The following is an 18921-nucleotide window of genomic DNA, read 5'->3' as shown; positions in this document are numbered from 1 at the left end:
TCCCCAGAGTTATCAGTTCTTGGGAGAGCTTCACGTGCTACCTCACAGCGCGTACTTTTCCTGGTTTCAGCTTGCTGTTTCTGCGTCCATCCACAGGGGTGCCTGTAAAGCCCCTTCATAGCAACTCACATGGAATGGGCTTTGGTGACACAACTGGCTCAAAAGTTTAAATATCGCTGTGTTGCTTCTGTTGCTATTTTTTATAGCCTCTACTAGCTAGGCTGGAAGTTGCTTGGGGACCGCCTCGCAGTGCTCCTTTGCGTGGTACAAAAGTATCTTCCTGCAGCACTGACTGCCGTAGCTGAGCAGGACAAGTGGTTATCAATGAGCCGGAACCTGTAGAAAAGCTTGAGGCAGCAATTAGCCATGGTTTTTGCTATTAATTTCCCAAATCAATTTAGCGCTTTTGCCTTCGTATGTTATGTTTGAGCTGTTCAAAACCCGTGCCCTGTTCCAAAGCTTCCAGCATCTTTGGTTTTGGTTTCTGGGTTTTTTCTTCCTTGTTTGAGAGGTGAGGATACCTCTTACTGTGACAGCTACTCTTTGCTGTCTTAATTTATGCTATGGTTGGTGAGCCAAGTCCATTTACAGGTGCCTGCTTGATGAGAGATGAGGTTTAAAGCTGCTATTTAACACACCCCCTTCTGAGGCTTAGAGTTAATCTTTGAATTTAGGAGATACTACATGTTTCTAGTAGCTTGAATCTCTTAACTGTGTTACAGTTGAAAATAAGCACCTGAATTTGAGCTGTTAGGTTGATATTCCCAGCACTTTGTAAATTCCAGTATTGTTAATAGCACTGACTGGAGATTTGGGAAGGTGGAGAAATGTGAAGATGCTCATCCTTCCCTCCCTCCCTTCCTTCCCTCCCCAGCACTTACTCCTCAGTTTGTAGAAAATGCTGTAGACATGCTGTGGAGTGCGCGGACATGGAAATGGGAATGTCTTTGACTAGATTAAATGCACGTGAGGTCATGAGAAAGAGGAGGTGCTAAGCTGGAAATGCAGTCAGCAGAACCAGGCAATCTTTCTTGCTTTTTCAGTGTTCCTACCATGATATCTCAAAGGCAAAGACTGATTAGATAAGATCTTGTATTACTGTTATCATTGCTCCTTCGACGGTTAGAAGCTGTCATTAATTTCCAGCCTAAACGATCTGTTTGGGAAGCCATTCTTTCATGGGATAAACCTTATTCTTTAACTTACACACTGGGAAAAGGAGAACTGTTCACTTCTCCATGTATTCGCATAGGGTGCCCTTCATTTGACTAAGCTAAACCAAGCCAACTTCTCTAAGTGCTCCGACTCACGACAGACCGGCAGGTTGCACTCAGCTGTCTGCCCTGTCCCTCTCAGATGTTCTTGCCCTCGCTCTGCAGGGCCGAGTCACAGCAAACACTAGTCTGATACGCAATTAGCACCGGGTTATCTTAATAGCCTGAGCTGCGAGGAGGAGGAGCGGGGAAGCTCAGCAGCACTCTGCACACAGCTGAGCCACTTCTGCAAAGGCGATGGGGCAGGAGTAACCACATCTCGCTGTAACCGCCTCTGGGCCCAAGGCCCTGGGCTCCCCTTTATCCCCATCATCCCGTCCCACCTGTTGGATTGGCACAGGGAAAATCTCTTGTACGAGATGATGCAGGAGATCTTTGCTGTCTCTCCAGGTAAGGTGCACCCCAATAAAGTTTTGAGGTATGAGCTCAACTTTTTTACCCAAAGAAGAGGCAAAGCAGTTTTTTATTCTGATACATCCTAAGAGTAGAAGGCAGAAGAGCAGTTGTAGTTCACTTGTAGAGGCTTGTTTATTAGTGGTCTGTTTAAGAAAGCTTAGAGAAAAATCAAGTGAAAGCTTAGTGTTATCCTCAAAGGAAGTACTGGATGGCCATTTGTGTAATTAAAAAGTTGTAAAAGTAGGGCAGTACACTTGCAACCACTTCTAAGCTGAAATGTATTTCTTACCAAATGGGAGATCCTAATTAGCTTTTTTAGTTTAAAAAATAAATCAGAAAATTACATTAGAAATACCAGTTTTATCTGATTTTGGTATGTTTTTTCCTCTTCTGAAACCACCTCAACACTAGCATTCTTTATACAAAATTTAAAAAAAACCCAATCTATCTATATATATGCTAAGACTGGAAAAATAGGGTTTAAATACCTGGGGACTTTTGTGGTCATTGGTGCCATGCTTAATCTTCGTTCTGCCCCTTTGTCCATGTGTCTTTTGGAACTCATCAGCTACATGAATCTGTAACTCAGCTTTTGTAGAATTGTGTTTCATTTAGTGTTTACGTGGGATGAGGCGTGGAAATCCTTAAAAACAAACATAATATTTTTTTTTTCTCTCCTTCCTCAGAATATTAAATGTTTTTCGTCACTGGGTAGAGCACCATTTTTACGATTTTGAAAGAGATCTGGAGTTGCTAGAGAGATTGGAGACGTTTATTTCCAGTGTCAGAGGTATGGTAATCGGTGGTCCTGTTGTTCTTCCCCATTTTGGTACAACCTGCTGGTCTAATCCTGACAGGTTTTAGGCATGAGAATATCTTTACACACATGACTAATTTTAATGCCTTTAATTGAGCTGTTTATGAGACTCTCCTTTACATAAGCAAGATTTGGCCTGGAGCCTAAACAGCTACCAAAAATTACTTCAAGCATTACGATATTTTCCTTAAGTGTATTTACTTCTGGACAGTAATGTCCATCCCTGCCTGACTGTCACCTTCCTCCTCCCGGTGTTGTATTCGTAGAGAATTCCTGCCCTGTTGGTTGCTGAGGCTGAGACTAGGTTTTTTCCATCTTGTTCTTTTCCCATTTATTGAAAGTTCCAGCTGAAAATCATTAGCCTTTTAGGAAAGGATACTTGACCCATTTGGTATCACTTCCTCTGGAGCAAGCCCTTACAACCTAGCAGATTTTTTTGGCAGCCTATGTGGAGGGCAGCAGTGTTGGCATGTCAATTTTAATCCTCATCCTGGCAATTCTAGACTGTACTTTTCAGATTGCCAGACAATTGGACAATATAATTCTGAGAGAAACCTAGAGAATGGGAGTTTATCTTTTGCAGAGGTCTCCACGCTAACCTTTGCTGACCAGAGGAGTAATTCAGTTTTGGTTAGTCTCTTGAAAGGTATTTGTCTTGGAACTTCAGTCTTGTCCACAGTCTTGTCCACTGTTTTGTGTGCTGTAAATGTTGGACTGATATTGTAAACCTGTATTTCTCTAATCTTTTTTTTTCTCTAGTGCACTAGTACAGCATGTTGCAAAGATCTCACTTGAAGCAAAGATCTGACTTGAAACTTGTTTACGTTTTTAGTTGTTCTCCTCTAAGCAGGTGAAGCTAGCAGCCAAAGTGGAGATGGTTGCAGCTGAGGGGAAAAAGTAAAATACAATTATACAGGGTCACTTTTTTTTTTCCACTTAAAAAACCTGTCAGTAAATGTGGTTAAACACAACTGGGCACCCAAGAGTTTGTTCACATGTGTCTGTATTTGTCAACAGATACAGGTGCAAGAAAAAAAAATAGGGAACTACAGACCTAATTAATTTGCATGCAGAAATGCAGAATTTTGCGTGCATGTACAAATTTGGGGGGGATTGGGTTTATTAAACTATCCAAAGTCAGTTAGGCTGGTATTAAAAAAGGGGGGTTTTTATGGTTTCTGTTCTGCAGGAAAATCCATGAAGAAGTGGGTGGAATCAATTGCTAAAATCATCAAGAGAAAGAAAGCTCAAGCAAATGGCATTAGTCACAACATCACCTTTGAGAGCCCGCCTCCCCCCATCGAGTGGCACATCTGGCGAGTGGGGCACAGCGAATCGCTGGACCTCATGACTCTGCATCCTATAGAAATTGCTCGACAGCTGACGCTTCTTGAGTCTGACCTTTATAGGTAGGGATTGAACTAATAACGGGTCTTTTTCAGAGTTTTTGGAAAGAGGTTTTCTTGCCATCGGTTCAATATCAAAATATGCAAGGCAAAAAAAAAAAAAAAAAAGGTTTTTTTAATCTCCATATCGAGACTTCTGACAACATAGATAAGCACAGGAAGGACACTGAAATATTACGAGTAGATAATACTAACTTGTATTGTCTCTTGTTAAAAGCCAATTTAGTGTTAGTTAATGAGAAACGCTTGTTGCATCATAAAAAGAGAATACAACTGTCTGCTCCTTTCCTTTATAGCTGCATAGCAAGGGCCCAGGTGTTACATGCACAGAACCATAGCACTGGTACGTCAAGGCCCTCTGATCTAATTTTGAAGGGGTTTTTTTGGTCTGTTACCATAAGTACTCTGCTGTTTCCTAGCTCTGTTGTTACCTGGGATAAATAGAGCTTGCCTTGATGTGAGAGCTGGGTTTTGCTGGGTAGAAATTCTTTAAGGCCTTGCAGAACTCAAAGGTGAAGCATCCTCTCGTGCTTCAGTGCCAGCAGGTTTTCTATTGAAATAGGCCGCTTTTCCAGCAGGCTGCTCAAAGTACTTCAGCTTCCTATTTAGAAAAAAATTGTAACTGTCTTTAAGATGCTTTCTTATGTTTTCAGGAAATTAAACTTACTTCGTTGTAGTTTTCTCATCTGAAAATGCTTATTCAAAAATGCCAAGTTAATGAAGATAAAAATGTAATTCCTTCTATAGTCAAATACTCATCAAAAAGTTATTCTAAGTATCTGTTTTGCAGTAGATTAGATTGGATTGCATTTGTGAAATACCAAGTCATGATTAAGGGAAGAAATAATCTTTTAATGCAAACAGGGAACATACAATTACTGTTTGTATTGAGCATTCTTCTGCATCTTGCTTTGTCATTATCAGGGCCGTACAGCCTTCTGAACTCGTTGGTAGTGTGTGGACTAAGGAAGATAAGGAAATTAACTCCCCAAATCTATTGAAAATGATTCGTCATACTACAAATCTTACTCTTTGGTTTGAAAAGTAAGTACAGGTGGTGACGGTGTAGTGGCACTAACTCCTACTGAAATTCAGAGAGAAACATTTTTCTGCTGTTTGAATTCTTGAGATGGCTGCAGGGTATGACAGTCATTTCAGTTTTGGTTCGAGGGTGCGTGCCGTGCCAGTCACATCTGCTCCCTCTTCCCGAGACTGGAAGATTATTTTTTTTTTTTTCCAGTTATGCCATAGAATCATAGAATGTTTTGGGTTGGAAGGGACCCCTAGAGGTCATCTTGGTCAGCATGGGTCCTACCTCTGCTTTAATATGGGGCATCAAAAGGTGTTGACGGCAGTGCAGGGCTCAGTGCCGCTTTTCTACGTCTCTGATGAAAGCACCGTTGTGTCTGTCCCCTTACCTTAGACTCTCTCCCATCTCGTAGGAGATGATGCAGTACTTCCGAGGAGACGGCCAATGCTGCTGTCAGAAGGGTGTAGCAGCTTGTACGTGTGTACCTAACCTAGCGAGTTTAAAATGCCACTGTAGATAACCACTGTAGATAACAGCAGCATGAGAGCCACCCTACTTACCCTGGCTCTTGCTTGGGGTTTGCTTTATTATTTTACAGGATATGCCAAAACCTTTCTTGGCTTTCCAACCTGAACATATGTAAGATGTGATTACATAAATTTGTACTTGAGATTCTTGAGAGAGCGCCAAAATGTGCATACTGGATGTACTGTACAGTTTTTGCTTGGAAAATTCTGATTTATTAACTAGCAAAATGTCTGGGTTTATTTATCAGTGTTTCTCAAATTATGTCTTTTGATTAGGTGCATTGTGGAAACCGAGAACTTTGAAGAGCGAGTGGCTGTGCTGAGTAGGATTATAGAAATCCTGCAGGTTTTTCAGGATCTGAATAATTTCAATGGTGTGTTGGAGATTGTCAGTGCAATGAACTCTGTGTCCGTGTACAGACTAGATCACACATTTGAGGTAAGTTTTGGACATTGCTCTTGGGCGGGGGGGACGCACACACCAGAATCCAGAACTGTATCACGCACACTTCTGAAGTTAAATCCAGAGTATCCTTATCACACTTGCTTTCATGGAATTAAACAAGTGTGAAATGTGCGAAGTTACTTAAGAGAAAACATCCGAGGTGGGCTGGGTGTCTCAAAGGGTTTGTAATGGGAAGTGGAGCTTTTCAGCAGATGTTTTCATGTATTTAGCCCAAAAAGGGGAAATGCTGTGGCCATTCGATTGTTGTTCATTAACCTGTCTGAAACGAACCTGTTGCTTCAGTCCAGCATTTTATGGGTATGAAAGAGGAGGATCCCAGGGCTGAGAAACCTGGCCTGGAACACTTTAACAGCAGCATCTCCTACCTACGCAAGAAATGCAGGGGTAGAAGGAGGTGGGGAAGGGGATAGCTAAAACTTGGATTTCAGTTGATCCCAAGAGCTTATCATAGAATCACTTTGGTTGGAAAAGACCTTTAAGATCATCGAGTCCAACCTTTAACCTAACCCTGCCATCCCACCACTAAACCATGTCCCTAAGCACCTCATCTATCCTTCTTTTAAATATTTAAATATTTAAAGCTTCTTTCGGATGAGTGAGTCTCAGAAAATTCGGACTGTCAGAGGCAGGAATAAATAGCCGCTGAAATGGTTTAGATGGACAGTAGGAAGAGGGGCTACTACACAAGGAGTGATTCCATTTTTCACTTGCCGAGTAAAAGAAATGCCTAGGATTCGGCAGGAAAGCCTCCCTTGACTAAAATGGAAAAAGAAGCATGAATAAAATGTTTTGAATGTTACATGTCTTTGAAAGGCCTTTAAGTTAAATGCAAAATTAAATGTTTAATTTTTATTAAATTTAAAGATCAGGATAATGCTTTTGAGTTGATAGACAAAATAATAGTCTCTTTACAGTAGCCTCGTGATTCACATGACTGAATTGTTGGACTGATAGTGCCATAGCGCAGAGTGAACCATTTACAAAAGAGGTTCTTTCAAATCTGAATTTCAGTTCCTAAGTTTTGCAGAGAGAGCTAGGGAATTGCCTTGGGTTTGCTCACCATGCTATTGAGAAGATTTGCATCCCTATTTTTTTTCTTTGACAACTTAGGCACTACAGGAAAGAAAGAAAAGAGTTTTGGATGAAGCAGTAGAATTAAGTCAAGATCATTTTAAAAAGTATCTCGCTAAGCTCAAGTCAATCAATCCACCCTGCGTGCCTTTCTTTGGTAAGTAACACCAGGGCAGGCTAATACTGTGTGTATTGTCAGTCTTAAGTTACGTTTGATGCAGATGTGTTAATATGGCTTAAAGTGTTCAGGGTTGTCTTTAGCCCTAAAAAATCTGTAATGCAATGTGTGACTTCTGGCTTCCCAGGTTTGTAATGTTTTTAGACTTCATAGAATGGTTTGGGTTGGAAGGGACCTTAAAGATCATGTAGTTCCAACCTCCCTACCATGGGCAGGGATACCTTCTGCTAGATCAGGTAAAAGACTTGGTGTCTTTATATAAAGTTTATTTTTCTAGTTAAGCATACAGATTACTTGTATTGTATTGGTATGAATATTACCTTACTTTGTTTAACACTGCCTCCACATCGGTGATCTGTTTATGGTGGTGACCTAAAGATGTTTTTCTCTAAATTCAGGATCTCCTGTGAAGGAGATAAAACATCTTATTTCAATAAGATACTGTTCCTATGTAAAATGCAGACTGGATTCATTCTTGCCAGCTAATAAACTGTTGGAGCGTTAAAGGGAGTGGTCTGCTTATGCTCAGACTTTTTTATCATTCATTAGAAAGAATGAAACCAGCTCTCAGAATGAAAGTGAAATTTAAAAAATACTTCTCTCTTTATCAGGAATATACCTAACAAATATTTTGAAGACAGAAGAAGGGAATCCTGACTTCCTTAAAAGAAAAGGGAAAGAATTAATTAACTTCAGTAAGAGGAGAAAAGTGGCTGAAATTACAGGAGAAATTCAGCAGTATCAAAACCAGCCTTACTGTTTACGGATAGAGCCAGAAATTCGGGTAATCAAACATTAAATATCTGTTTGGGGGGATGGGAGAGGGTAAAGAACATACACAACAAAAAATTGCCAAATAGTCTTCTAGTACTAGACCTAACCTTGCACAAGCAGTGACCATCAGAAGAGGGGGGAACAGTGGCTGGTAGACAACAAAGTTACCATGGCAAAGGACTAGCCAGAAGTGGGATTTGCTTACTTGGATTCCGTGTTCTGGGTCTTGTTCATCCCCTCATTGTTCTGCAGCCTGGTATCGGAGAGATTTTTTTAGCAGCAAAACAGAAGGAATAAGTCCTACTGACTCAACGGCAGAACTTTTTGGAGAAAAATCAGTTGCCTTTAACCTAAAATGCTCTGTACGTGCCTAGTGGGTTTAGTCCTTCAGACGTTCTGTAATGACACCTCTGCCCAACGTCCGCTGACCCCGCTAGCGGTCAGAGGGTGCGTAGTTCAGCACGAATACCAACAGTCACTCAGCAGGGATGCACCAGTGTCAGCAGCATTAGAGGATGCTGGAGTAGTTGCTTACCTAAGACAAAGGCTAGTGAATCCCAGGTAATTTGAAGAAATTCAAAGGAAGAATGCTGAAACAATAAGCCAGGTGAAGGTAGGTGGGTGTTTTTATAGGGAGGTAACAAGGATTGAGGAAAACAGCTTTAAGTACCCAGCCATACTTCCTAAATGCACAGCTAATTGTAACCTTTCTAAAAAAACCAGCAGCATGGAAAGCTCTCAGCTAGTGAACAGCAGCAGGCAGGAAGCAACAAAGAAGTTGGTTACACAAAGAATTAAATGGGCAATAATACTGCTGCTTAAAATGTTATTTGCTATGGGTGTTTAATTGCTGTGGATATGTCTGGGAAAGGTTTAGGAGATTTACAGTATTCTTAAGCCAGGAAGTACATTAAGTTCAAGGGATGGCAATATTTGTGCTGAAAAAAAGAACAAACGGAAAATGCTGTAGCTCACCACCAGACTCCGGCTGCGGGAGCTTTGTCCCATCCCGTGCCCTCGGTGCCAGCCCTGTCCCAGCCATGCCTCCCCTCGGGTCCTTGTGCTGCAGTGCCATGCTCTGTCCCTGCCTCTGACCTTCCTGCTTTTGTCCTCTGTCCCTTCCTGGTCCTTGTAGTTAACATCCAAAGCGCCTCTAAGAAATCACGGCGCTACAGCAGGAGCATAACCTGTGCTTTCACTGCTGTTACCATCTGCGCCCTGCTCCTCCCCGCGTCTGTGACGTTACCTGCTTCAGGCAGGTCTACGCTGTCGCATGGCTGCTAACGCTGCTGAGCTGCGCGTGATTCAGTAGTCAAAAATACTGGCAAACAATTTAGAGAAGACTTCATTTACCTTGTCTGGTTATTTGAAGCAAGGTCATTTTTCATGTCAGGAAACTTCCCGTGAACTTGATTATTTCTTGCATTGGATTGTTTTGTATTTATTTCAGGGAACGTTCTACACTCTTTTTTTTTCCTGGAAATAAGCATTAGAATAGTGGATTTTTAATCTGTGAATTACAAGCATTTCAATAAAATTCTCTGTATGTGCTTATTTTTTAAATATTATTGGTGCTTGTTTCATTTAGAAATTCTTCGAAAATCTCAATCCTATGGGGAAGATACCGGAAAAAGAGTTTACAGATTATCTGTTCAACAAGTCATTAGAAATTGAACCTCGAAACTGCAAGCAACCACCTAGATTTGTAAGTCTTGTCCTGCAAATTAAATAGCTAAAATCCACTAGCCACTGTGAAAACGAAGATGTAGTTAATTCAATAAGCCATGTGTATTTCCTTCAGCATTCTGTGTCATGAGATGATTTTAAAATACTTTTATTTTAACTTTATAATTTATAAATGTATATTTATAATTTAAATTAAATAAATTTAAAAATATATTTATAATTTATCTTTATAAATTTATAATTTACTATTATATTAGTAGCGTTTGTTGCTACTGAAACATACTGCCTTTGGCAGTTCACAGAACGAACATTTTTTTCCCAAAACTTAAAATATGACAGTTTAAATTTAGGTTTCTTAGCATATAGCAATTTGATAGACTATGTAATAACGTTTTTCATTTCACAGTATGAAAATACTACAAAATCTTACTATTAATTGAAATACAGATTTTATACACAATTAATGTTTTCCTTAAGTAGAAGTTAATTTCTGGTTTTCTTTTGTCTAAATGTTTTGCACTGCTGCAAAAATGGAAGTACATCGCCGAATCGATAAGGTGCAACCTTCTCGCTGATCAAAATATAGTTCAATGGAAAGGAGTAGAACTCTTGTTTTTTAAGAAAACAGCTACTGGAGCCCAGAGCTCTTTTTTAAGCAGTAAGATTGCTCCTAGAACACTCGGGTCTTTATGTGTTGTAATTGTGCTTCTGGGTAGCTGGGGAAATCTCTAATTTTGGGGAGAGCTATAAATCACTTTAGCAATCTCCTGTTAGAGGAATGAGTAAGGTGATATTACAAATATGGCAAGAAAACGACAGAAATTACTGTTGCAAAATGACTGCTTGCAGCAATTTCTTTAAAGTATTTTCTAAAAATAGATAGCCGTGCTGCCAGTCTCAGTCATCTGGGCATGAATTTTTTACAGTTCATGTTTTCCAAACTAGACATTCTTACTGGAATTGCAGGGAAGTCCGGTTCTGGGTACTGTAATGTGGTGGAGTCGTGCATACCACCCTAGGATGGGAATGTAATTAATCTTGAAAGAACCAGCTTTGATCTGTGCTGCGTTACACCTGAGTCTAATGAGGCTTGTTTCATTCACACCAGTCACGTGTGTGTGTGTGTGTGTAAGAATTTCATACTGACTAACCCAGAGGACGTAGACAGCTTGCGTCTGAGCGTGTCCTTGGTCTTGGACGCGCGTCGGGGCCCGGTGACCTTCTGTGGAACAAGCACAAAGCGAGTCTTACGGCGCTGTTACCAGGCTTTTCTGCAGGCCTGTGGGGACACTTGAAATAACTCTCTCCTGAGGTTGTGACTTCCTCTTCCCCATGTTTTGTCCTGATGGGCACACATCTGAAACTTGACTCTTCATTTTTCGTAGTTGTGGAGGGGAGAAAAAAAAATTAAGCTGGGAAAAAAGCTTAATTAAGCTTCATCTATAGCTTGTCAGTAAAATCCTGCTGCATAGATAACAACAGTGTACCTCAAGTCGATCGTAGAAAAGCTGTAACACTGTTTAAGGTGTATGTGATAAGTATTTTTTTTTAAATATCTTCTAGAGACTTGGCGATTTCGCTGTCGGAAGCGTTAGCAGTGCTAATCAGCTTTACTTTTTCCAGCCTAGAAAAACAACGTACCCCCTGAAATCTCCCGGGATAAGGCCCAATACTGGCAGACACGGCTCCACCTCTGGCACCTTGCGAAGTCATCCGTTGCCACTTGAAAAGGAACCCAGCAAGATAAGTTTCAGTAGAATCACTGAGGCAGAGCATGAATCAACAGTATCGGCACCAACTTCTCCAAACACACCATCCACGCCACCGGTGTCTGCTTCATCAGAGTTCAGTGTATTTTTAGACATTGATCTCAACAGTTCTTATGGTAAATGTGCAATATGTTTTAGTAATTGTTACTGTCCCTCAGGCTTCCAAAATGTATTGGTGTGTATGCCAGCCTTTAAAAAAAAAAAAAAGAAAAATTGCAAAATTTAGTTGTGGACTACAAAGTTCTTGAGTCAGTGTTAGGTCTACTGTGGTTTGGAAATCCCTGCTGTAAGTAGTTAAGTAACAAGTGACGTCGCCAGTCTTTTTGCGTACGGGAGCTGAGGCAATCTGTTACGGGCGCTGTCCCCACCGCTGTGCAGGGGCCGTGCCTGCTTTACCACGTGTGGCACATCTGTGGCGAGGAAAAGGTGCTGAGGACCTGGCGTCCACAGCGGCGTGTGTTTCAGGAGTGGTCCCGTGGGCTGAACAGCAGTGATTCCCGTTTCATTTCCCTTGAAGGGAAATCCAGCCTGCGTGTTTTGAGATGTCAACCGCAGTGCCAGAAGTAGGGATGGTCAGGGCTTGATTAAAAAAAAAAACAAAAAACAAAAAATCAGTCTTGATTAAAAAAAATGACACTTTTAGTTCAGATACACTAATACACCCCGAGCTTTGCTTGTAGTGGTGAGCAGCTCCTTGAACGCGGCGTGTGATGGGTCTTGGCTCTGCTCTAAGGGGGCTGCAGCTGTGGCAGGCGGGTTAAGCCTGATAGGGGGCATAAATCACAAATCAGGTTTTATATGGCAAATGCTGAGGGTGTTTGGGCTTGCAGGGGAAGCGAACCACCACGTGGCAGTGTCAGAACAGAGTAGTATAACGAAGTTTTAATTCCCAGCGTAACTTAAAATCCCTAGTTCAGGAAGATTTTTATGCAGGAGAGTTTAATTCATGGTAGCGGTAGATAGACTTGGAGATTATGGTGACCTCTGAGGTCACTCACAAGCATACGTTGCGTGCTGTAATGCAGTTGTTCTGTCTGGAAAGTCTTCAATCAATTTTTTTTTTTTTTTCTTCTTCTTTTTTCCCCATTTAACAGGTAACAGCAGCATCTTTGCTCCTGTCAGTTTGCCACAGTCGAGTGAGTACCGTAACACTGTTAAATGTTTCATGTAACTCTGCTTTTTCTGGTTTCAGGAGAGGTGAATAGGACTTAAAATCTGAAATCTGGCATGGAAACGTGGGTTGCGTTCATTAGAGTTCTGAGAGGAATTTTGTGTACAGGCTTTAGATGAAGTGTCCAGTAAAGCAGTCTGCAAAGTCTAAAAACAGTCTGGTCCAAACCAGATTTGGATTTTTGGATTTTTCCCCAGGCTCTAGCGTGATTTTGCTTCCATTTTGAATGTCCTTGACCAATGCAGCAAATGAGGCAACCTGATAATTTCGTATTACCACTTAGTGAAAGTAATTATTCTGTTGCTGGGAAAGAAGTGGTACTTTTTTGTCCCACAGCTGTGAGGGATATCCTGTATTCACCTGTGTTTTCAGGTTTTTACTCCCTTATTGCACAGGCACATATACTTGTTCATAATATGATTAAAATTTCAAACTGGAGAGCACAGGTGCCTAATGTATTGATACAGAGCTCTGTGCACTTCTCAGAGAAAAAAAAAGGTGTGACAAAAGTCGCCAATACAGGTCAGGGGCTGTGTTTTGTTTAACTTTGAGGATTTTTTTTTCCCCACTCTCTGTATAAAGGAAGGCCTAGAAACATCTTAAAATGCTGCAAGAGTTAACGTCATCTTTTCTGTTCAGTGTATAATTCTCCTGCTCTAGAAGTGTCACAGACCTGTTAAGAAAGCCTCTAAATTTCCAAATTTGAACGTGTACCCGTATGGCAGAGAGAACAAACCTTCCGCTCCAAAGTGTAATTGAGGCACGCAGGCAAACTGCAGGCACTGTGGTAAACGGGGTACGTTCTGCCATAGAGAGAGGACTGCAGAGAAGGTTATTTAAGTGCTCACTAGGAGTTCATTTATTTTTCTGTCCTTTATCTCTGATACTGGAAATAGGAGACCATTTTGTGAGTAGTCTGATTAAAGAAACGAGTGAGAATGTCGCACAACTGACGTTGTTAATGGCTCACGTTGCTGTTGAGCGCAAAGATCTGCTTATTTGAGTTGTTCGAGTTTGGTTTGATGTTCCTCAGATACTGCACAAGCAGTAAAATAGCTGTTTTTCTCTCTCCAGAGACTTTCTTCAGCTCGTGGGGTAGCTTTCCTAAACTAAGTGATGAGCCGCAAAACCCTCCTCCGCTTCCTCCACGGAAGAAGATGGATCAGGATGCTTCTAATGCTAAGGTATTTCCGTCCTACGCTGAACAACTTCAGTAGCAAATCAGGGAGCATTTAGAATCATAGAATCGTTTAGGTTGGAAAAGACCTTCAAGATCATCGAGTCCAGCCATCTAGCCAAGCGGGACTTTGTTAGTCTAAAAGACTTTCAAGTGCAGTGCTCCGGTTGCACTTTTTAAGTTTCAGGTTTCCGGTGTCCAAACTCTTGCGAGTTACTTTAGGAATGCAGTGATAGTGTTTGGATCAAAGGTGCGGCTACGCCAGTATCGTGTTGCTGACATCACCAGGAGGAGACATCAAGGGAATTTGGCGTCTGTCAGAAGATAGGCTCTTTATCCAAACATCTCCATTTCTTACAATGTCTTTTTCTCTGTAATGTTGTAGGGAAGTTTGAAGTCGGATGACGATCCTCCAGCAATTCCACCTCGGCAGCCGCCGCCTCCAAAGATACAGCCTCGTGCTCCCGCTTACACTAACCCCTTTGAGCAGCCGCTGCACAGTCCTCCTCCTCCACCCCCCCGGGACCCTCTTCCTGATACTCCACCACCGGTACCGCTCCGGCCACCCGAACACTTTATCAACTGCCCTCTAAACCTCCAGCCGCCGCCGGTGGGACGCTTGCACAGAGAGCCTGACTGGTTGAGGGAGGCGAGCACAGGCCCCAGCTCTCCCGGCACTCCCCCCAGCACGCCCTCTCCCAGGGCGCTGCGCCGCTGCTATGTGATCAGCGCCAGTCACAACAACCTGGCCCACCCGCCTGCACCCCCGGTCCCACCCCGGCACAATTCGAGCCCTCAGTTACCAAAACTGCCACCAAAGACTTACAAAAGGGAGCTCTCCCACCCTCCTTTGCACAGACTGTCTTTGCTAGAAAATGCAGAAACTCCTCAATGACCTTAGCCATAGTAGTCATTGACACTGGAATAGTATTTGTAAAGTTCCTCTTTTTTATTTATTCAAAAAAGGCAGTGTATTCTAGTACTTTCACAAATTACGCTCTTAAAGTGCTGCTGATCAAAAAAAAAAAAAAAAAGTTTAAATTGGAAAAATAAAACTAGACACACTCTAGCCTGCGTCTGTTCGACAGCATTACCCTCAGGTGATCAGCAGCATTGCCTTGTTTCACATCCTCAGTGCCGACAGCTATGCCAGTACACAAAATATATCTTTTGCACTGTAAACTACACTAAAGGAATTTAAACTGACGTCGTTTAATTGCACTGAGCCAAAAAAGGTGCGTCTGTGGAATTTTTTCAAATTTGAGCACTAGTGGCCTTTTTTTTTATTATTAAAAAAAAATAACCAGAACAATGGGATGATTACACAACGCGAGGATACACAGTGTTACTGATTTTAAACCTCTGGCCACTTGCCTTCTAACTTTGCGTAAGCTCGGAGGTTCATGAGTGACAGCTACTGTTCTCAAATATTTTAATGCCGTGTCTTAATTGCCATTGATTTGCTGCTGAAGACAAAAAAGAAAAATAGGTTGGAATCTAAATACCAAAATACTCAGTTGATGATTTTGAGAAAGGACGGACAAGGACTACCTGTCGCGGATAGCGGAAAGGATCCCTAGTACTTAGCATGCATCTTGTCCAGATGTGCCTTTTTGTTTCGGTAGGCGAAGATGTCTTAAGCTAAAGAGTTGTCTACTGTTCTGGAGAACAAAGCTATATGCCATGTATGTACAATTGTTTATATTGTATATTTACAGATAATGCTAATAACCTGTATAAATTTAAGTGACTCGAGGCCTATAATACAGTCTGCTACTCTTACAATCTTTTACGGTCAGAAGTGTTTCCTCTGGCTTAGGAACAGTCTTGCCTTCCAATCCTAGTAATTTTCTTTAGATCTCACTTAACTTAATCCTGAATCCAGTTTGGCAATTGGTAGCATTTAAACCAGCAACCACCTAAAGCTTTATTAAACTTTTTAAACTGATAAGTGAATGGAACTTTTATTTGCCAGTTGAACTACTTGTTTGAACTGGTTGTGAGAGTGAGTCTGTTTTACTGGTAGTACTGTAGCAGCATTTATAAAGTGGCCAGAAGCCACATTTTATTTACTGGTCTGTGGCCTTTTACTGTGCTTTGTATCAGAGTTCTTAACAAGATTAATAAATCACCCCAGTCTTAATTTTTAAGAGCTTGAGCAGTGCGTGTTCCTTGTAAGGACAAGGTTGGGAATTGCATTTAGCAAGTCTTTGGCAATACAAAATGTCCCCGTTTTCCACGCTCCTGTTCTCAGCTTTGGTTGTCCCTCGGTCTGCGGCTGGGCCCAGCACACGACAGCTCCCTGGGAGCTTAACCTTACTCTCCGCCTACTAACCCACCAGGTGCCTCTGCCCCTCTACCTGGAGAAGCAATTTCCATTTTTTCTGGCTGCTGTCTGGAGGAGGAGCGCTCTGGTGGGAAACTCGGGCTTCCAAGTCACGCTCTGGCTTTCCATCGGCCTGCCTATATTGCTCCTGCTGTCTCAGGCATTCCCTCTGGAAAAGGAGAGGAGATAAGCCCAGGGAGGGAGCTAATTTTCTTCTCCTGTGAAGATTGTATCCTGCCATCTGCCTCCTGGATGTTCTGCTGCTGCCTGTCCCCTTGATGCTCCTTTGCTGAGGAAGGAGAGGGGGGCAGAATCTGTCTCTGAGGTGTCACCCCAAGGGCCATTCGTGCCAGGAGTAGAACATGTCTTATAAAGGAGAGCTGCTTCATTTTTCAAAAATAACCTTCAAGAAGTCCCAAATTTGACATGCATGAACTGGGAGTGCAGGAAAAGGACGATGCCCCCATTATGTTTCTTCCTCTGCAGTAAAAACACAGCTCATACCCTTTAAGTTTGGGAAGAACTCTTATATTGGTATCTGGTGGTGAAATTCTGCTCAGTGAAGTACTCCCCTAATGCTCTCTTTCTAGAAAAGGCAGGCTGCCAGGTGTCACTATTCCAGTGATCTGCAGAATAAGCTCAACAAGTGACATTTTTTATGTAGTTCTTCTGTTAAGGAACTTTTGAAGTCCTCACCAGCAGCTATGTGCTAAAAGATAAGTAATATTTTTCCAGGCTTTTACATTTTATGTGGTGTTAAAGGGGGAAAAAAATCCCCTCCCAAATTTTAGAGTATATAAATGTCAGCTTTACACCTTCCTGTACAAGTGCTTGGACCAGAAGCATTTTCAATATCCCATATTAAAATCTATCGTAGCTTTATATTTTGGTCCGGACCCAGCAAAGCCCTTACCAGATCATTGTAAGCTCAGCATCAGCTGATTAGTAGGGGCTTCCAGACGTATCGAAGTACTTCCCTCCATCAAGAGCTTTGTGAGGTTGGGGTTTGTGATGGACTTCGAGGGGAGTTTAAACTTGTGAAAGCAGGAGCGTGCATTAATTAGAGTTAACCTTGCCGTTCTCGGAATAGCCCTTCTTCAGTGCCGACTTACATTTTATGTTGACAGCCTCCAAAAATACCTGGGGGGGCTGTGAAATGCTTCCTTCTTTTAAACCTGATTGGGAAAGAGAGAGTTTGGGCAGCAGTTCTAAATTCCACAGTTGAAGCCAGAAAAAAAGAAATGGGTAACTTTCAGTGGGGCCCAGAGTGGTTTACTTAGGAAAACCAGTGATGCAGTTAACAAAGTCTCAAGGCTAGGTCATCGTTCTCCATTAGGTTAACACGGACAGAGGTAGGCATTTACTCTTAATGTTAACATTAATTTACTCTTAATGTTACCCAAGTGTAACATTACTCTTACCTTCACAGGGCCAGTTCTGGAGTTAACCTTAAGTACATAAATCACAGCGTGATTCAGAAAAGGGGCCTTGCTTATGGACAACGTACCGCACAAACTGTCCTTCAAGCATAACAGGAGCTGGAAAATACAAACCCAACCATTCCAAGGCAGGGCGGCAGCAGCGATGCCAGCAGTATGAAGTACGGCAGATCCAGCAAGACACATTCCCAAAGTAACTATTTGGCCATGGAAGTGGTCGAAGGCAGTCGGATTCCCAGCAGTGCGGTTCGAGGGAATGCCAAGATAGCAATAAATTAACATTTTAGTTACTTCATAATTAGAGGGATAGGTAAAAAGAGCAAAAAAAAGCTAGAAGGGAAAAATGTGAAATTGCTGGGTTTGAAGTTGGCTTGTGTGGGAAAAGGCAGTTCCCTCAGAAAAGTGCAGATAAACAGATGGAACATGAAGGCACTTAACAGCAAACAAAACATCTTTCTAGTTGTTTTCAGTGGTCCTATTTTGAGTTACTGAGTTTTAGTATTTCCCCCTGCGCTGGAGCCAGAGCAACTTCTCTGGGTGCTATGACTTTGCTATAGTGGATCAAAAACAAGAAGGGGAAAAAAGAACCGTATGTTGTTGCTTTTTCCCCCAGATTTACTCCAATTCTCAAAAATACACCACAGGTCTGAACATACCATTCAGAATCCTTAGCAAATGCAGGAACTCCTCCCTGGGGAAGGGAGTGTGCGTTAGTAAGACGTGCTAGGGAAAAAAGTAATACGAATTTTCTTCCACATGTCCATGGAAAAAATCAAAAGCCTTTGCCACTTAAAAATGTTCACGCACAGTCAACTCATATTCAGCTGCTTTTTTGAAACCTTTCTGTAAGTTTAAATGTTGGATGAGGGTCTAGAACGCTCATGATTTCTAGCAATCTTGTGGCATTAAGCGGGACCGCATGTCCACAGCGCCGACAGGCTGTACTGAGTAACTTGTGAAGTAGATTTTGAATCGCCCTGTGTTAATTTTTCAGCCAGTTCACACGTGGAAAGTTTTCTTCACGGCCCTCTTTCCCTGGTGTTTAATGCTTTCTTTAGCCCGATGGGCTAAATCAGGAAGGTCTGCCTTACTGCCAGGCGAGCTCCCGCCTGCGGCCTCCAAATGGAGGTTTCTCACCTCTGAGGGAAGTCTGGCTTCGTGCCAAGGGCACAGGAGGCTGCAGTGCCCAGCCGAGCGATGGCTGCTGCCCTGCCCGCCTGCAACAACGAGGCCAGTTAACGCAGCGGCTTTATGCTCGCCCACGAGCACTCAAAATAAGAAAAAGCACGGTTTTCTGTCACGCAAGGGTGGCCCAGAGTCGGCTTTGGTATAGCTAACGGTCAACTTAAGGGGGGTTGGGGAGCGGATTTCGTGGAAACGGTTTCCCGGGGGGTGTGGGCCGCCTCAGGGGAGA

General features: G+C 42.3%; 1 protein-coding gene across 1 annotated transcript in view; it reads left to right on the top strand.

Moving 5' to 3' along the window:
- SOS2 (SOS Ras/Rho guanine nucleotide exchange factor 2) overlaps window positions 1-15894 on the top strand; it is a 52917-nt gene extending 37023 nt beyond the window's left edge. The window contains exons 14-24 of the mRNA XM_035888432.1: window positions 2357-2460; window positions 3677-3896; window positions 4818-4937; window positions 5727-5889; window positions 7027-7144; window positions 7777-7949; window positions 9528-9644; window positions 11249-11510; window positions 12489-12530; window positions 13640-13749; window positions 14128-15894. Of these exons, the coding sequence (XP_035744325.1) occupies window positions 2357-2460; window positions 3677-3896; window positions 4818-4937; window positions 5727-5889; window positions 7027-7144; window positions 7777-7949; window positions 9528-9644; window positions 11249-11510; window positions 12489-12530; window positions 13640-13749; window positions 14128-14637 (1939 nt within the window). The 3' untranslated portion in view covers window positions 14638-15894. The remainder of the gene's footprint in view (window positions 1-2356; window positions 2461-3676; window positions 3897-4817; window positions 4938-5726; window positions 5890-7026; window positions 7145-7776; window positions 7950-9527; window positions 9645-11248; window positions 11511-12488; window positions 12531-13639; window positions 13750-14127) is intronic.
- The last annotated feature ends 3027 nt before the right edge of the window (window positions 15895-18921 follow it).

The sequence above is a fragment of the Egretta garzetta genome, unplaced genomic scaffold (assembly GCF_000687185.1).
Source record: "Egretta garzetta isolate BGI_Z169 unplaced genomic scaffold, ASM68718v1 scaffold21, whole genome shotgun sequence".
NCBI lineage: Eukaryota > Metazoa > Chordata > Aves > Pelecaniformes > Ardeidae > Egretta > Egretta garzetta.
Note: the sequence above shows the minus strand (reverse complement) of the source record. Positions and strands in the feature narration are given on the sequence as shown.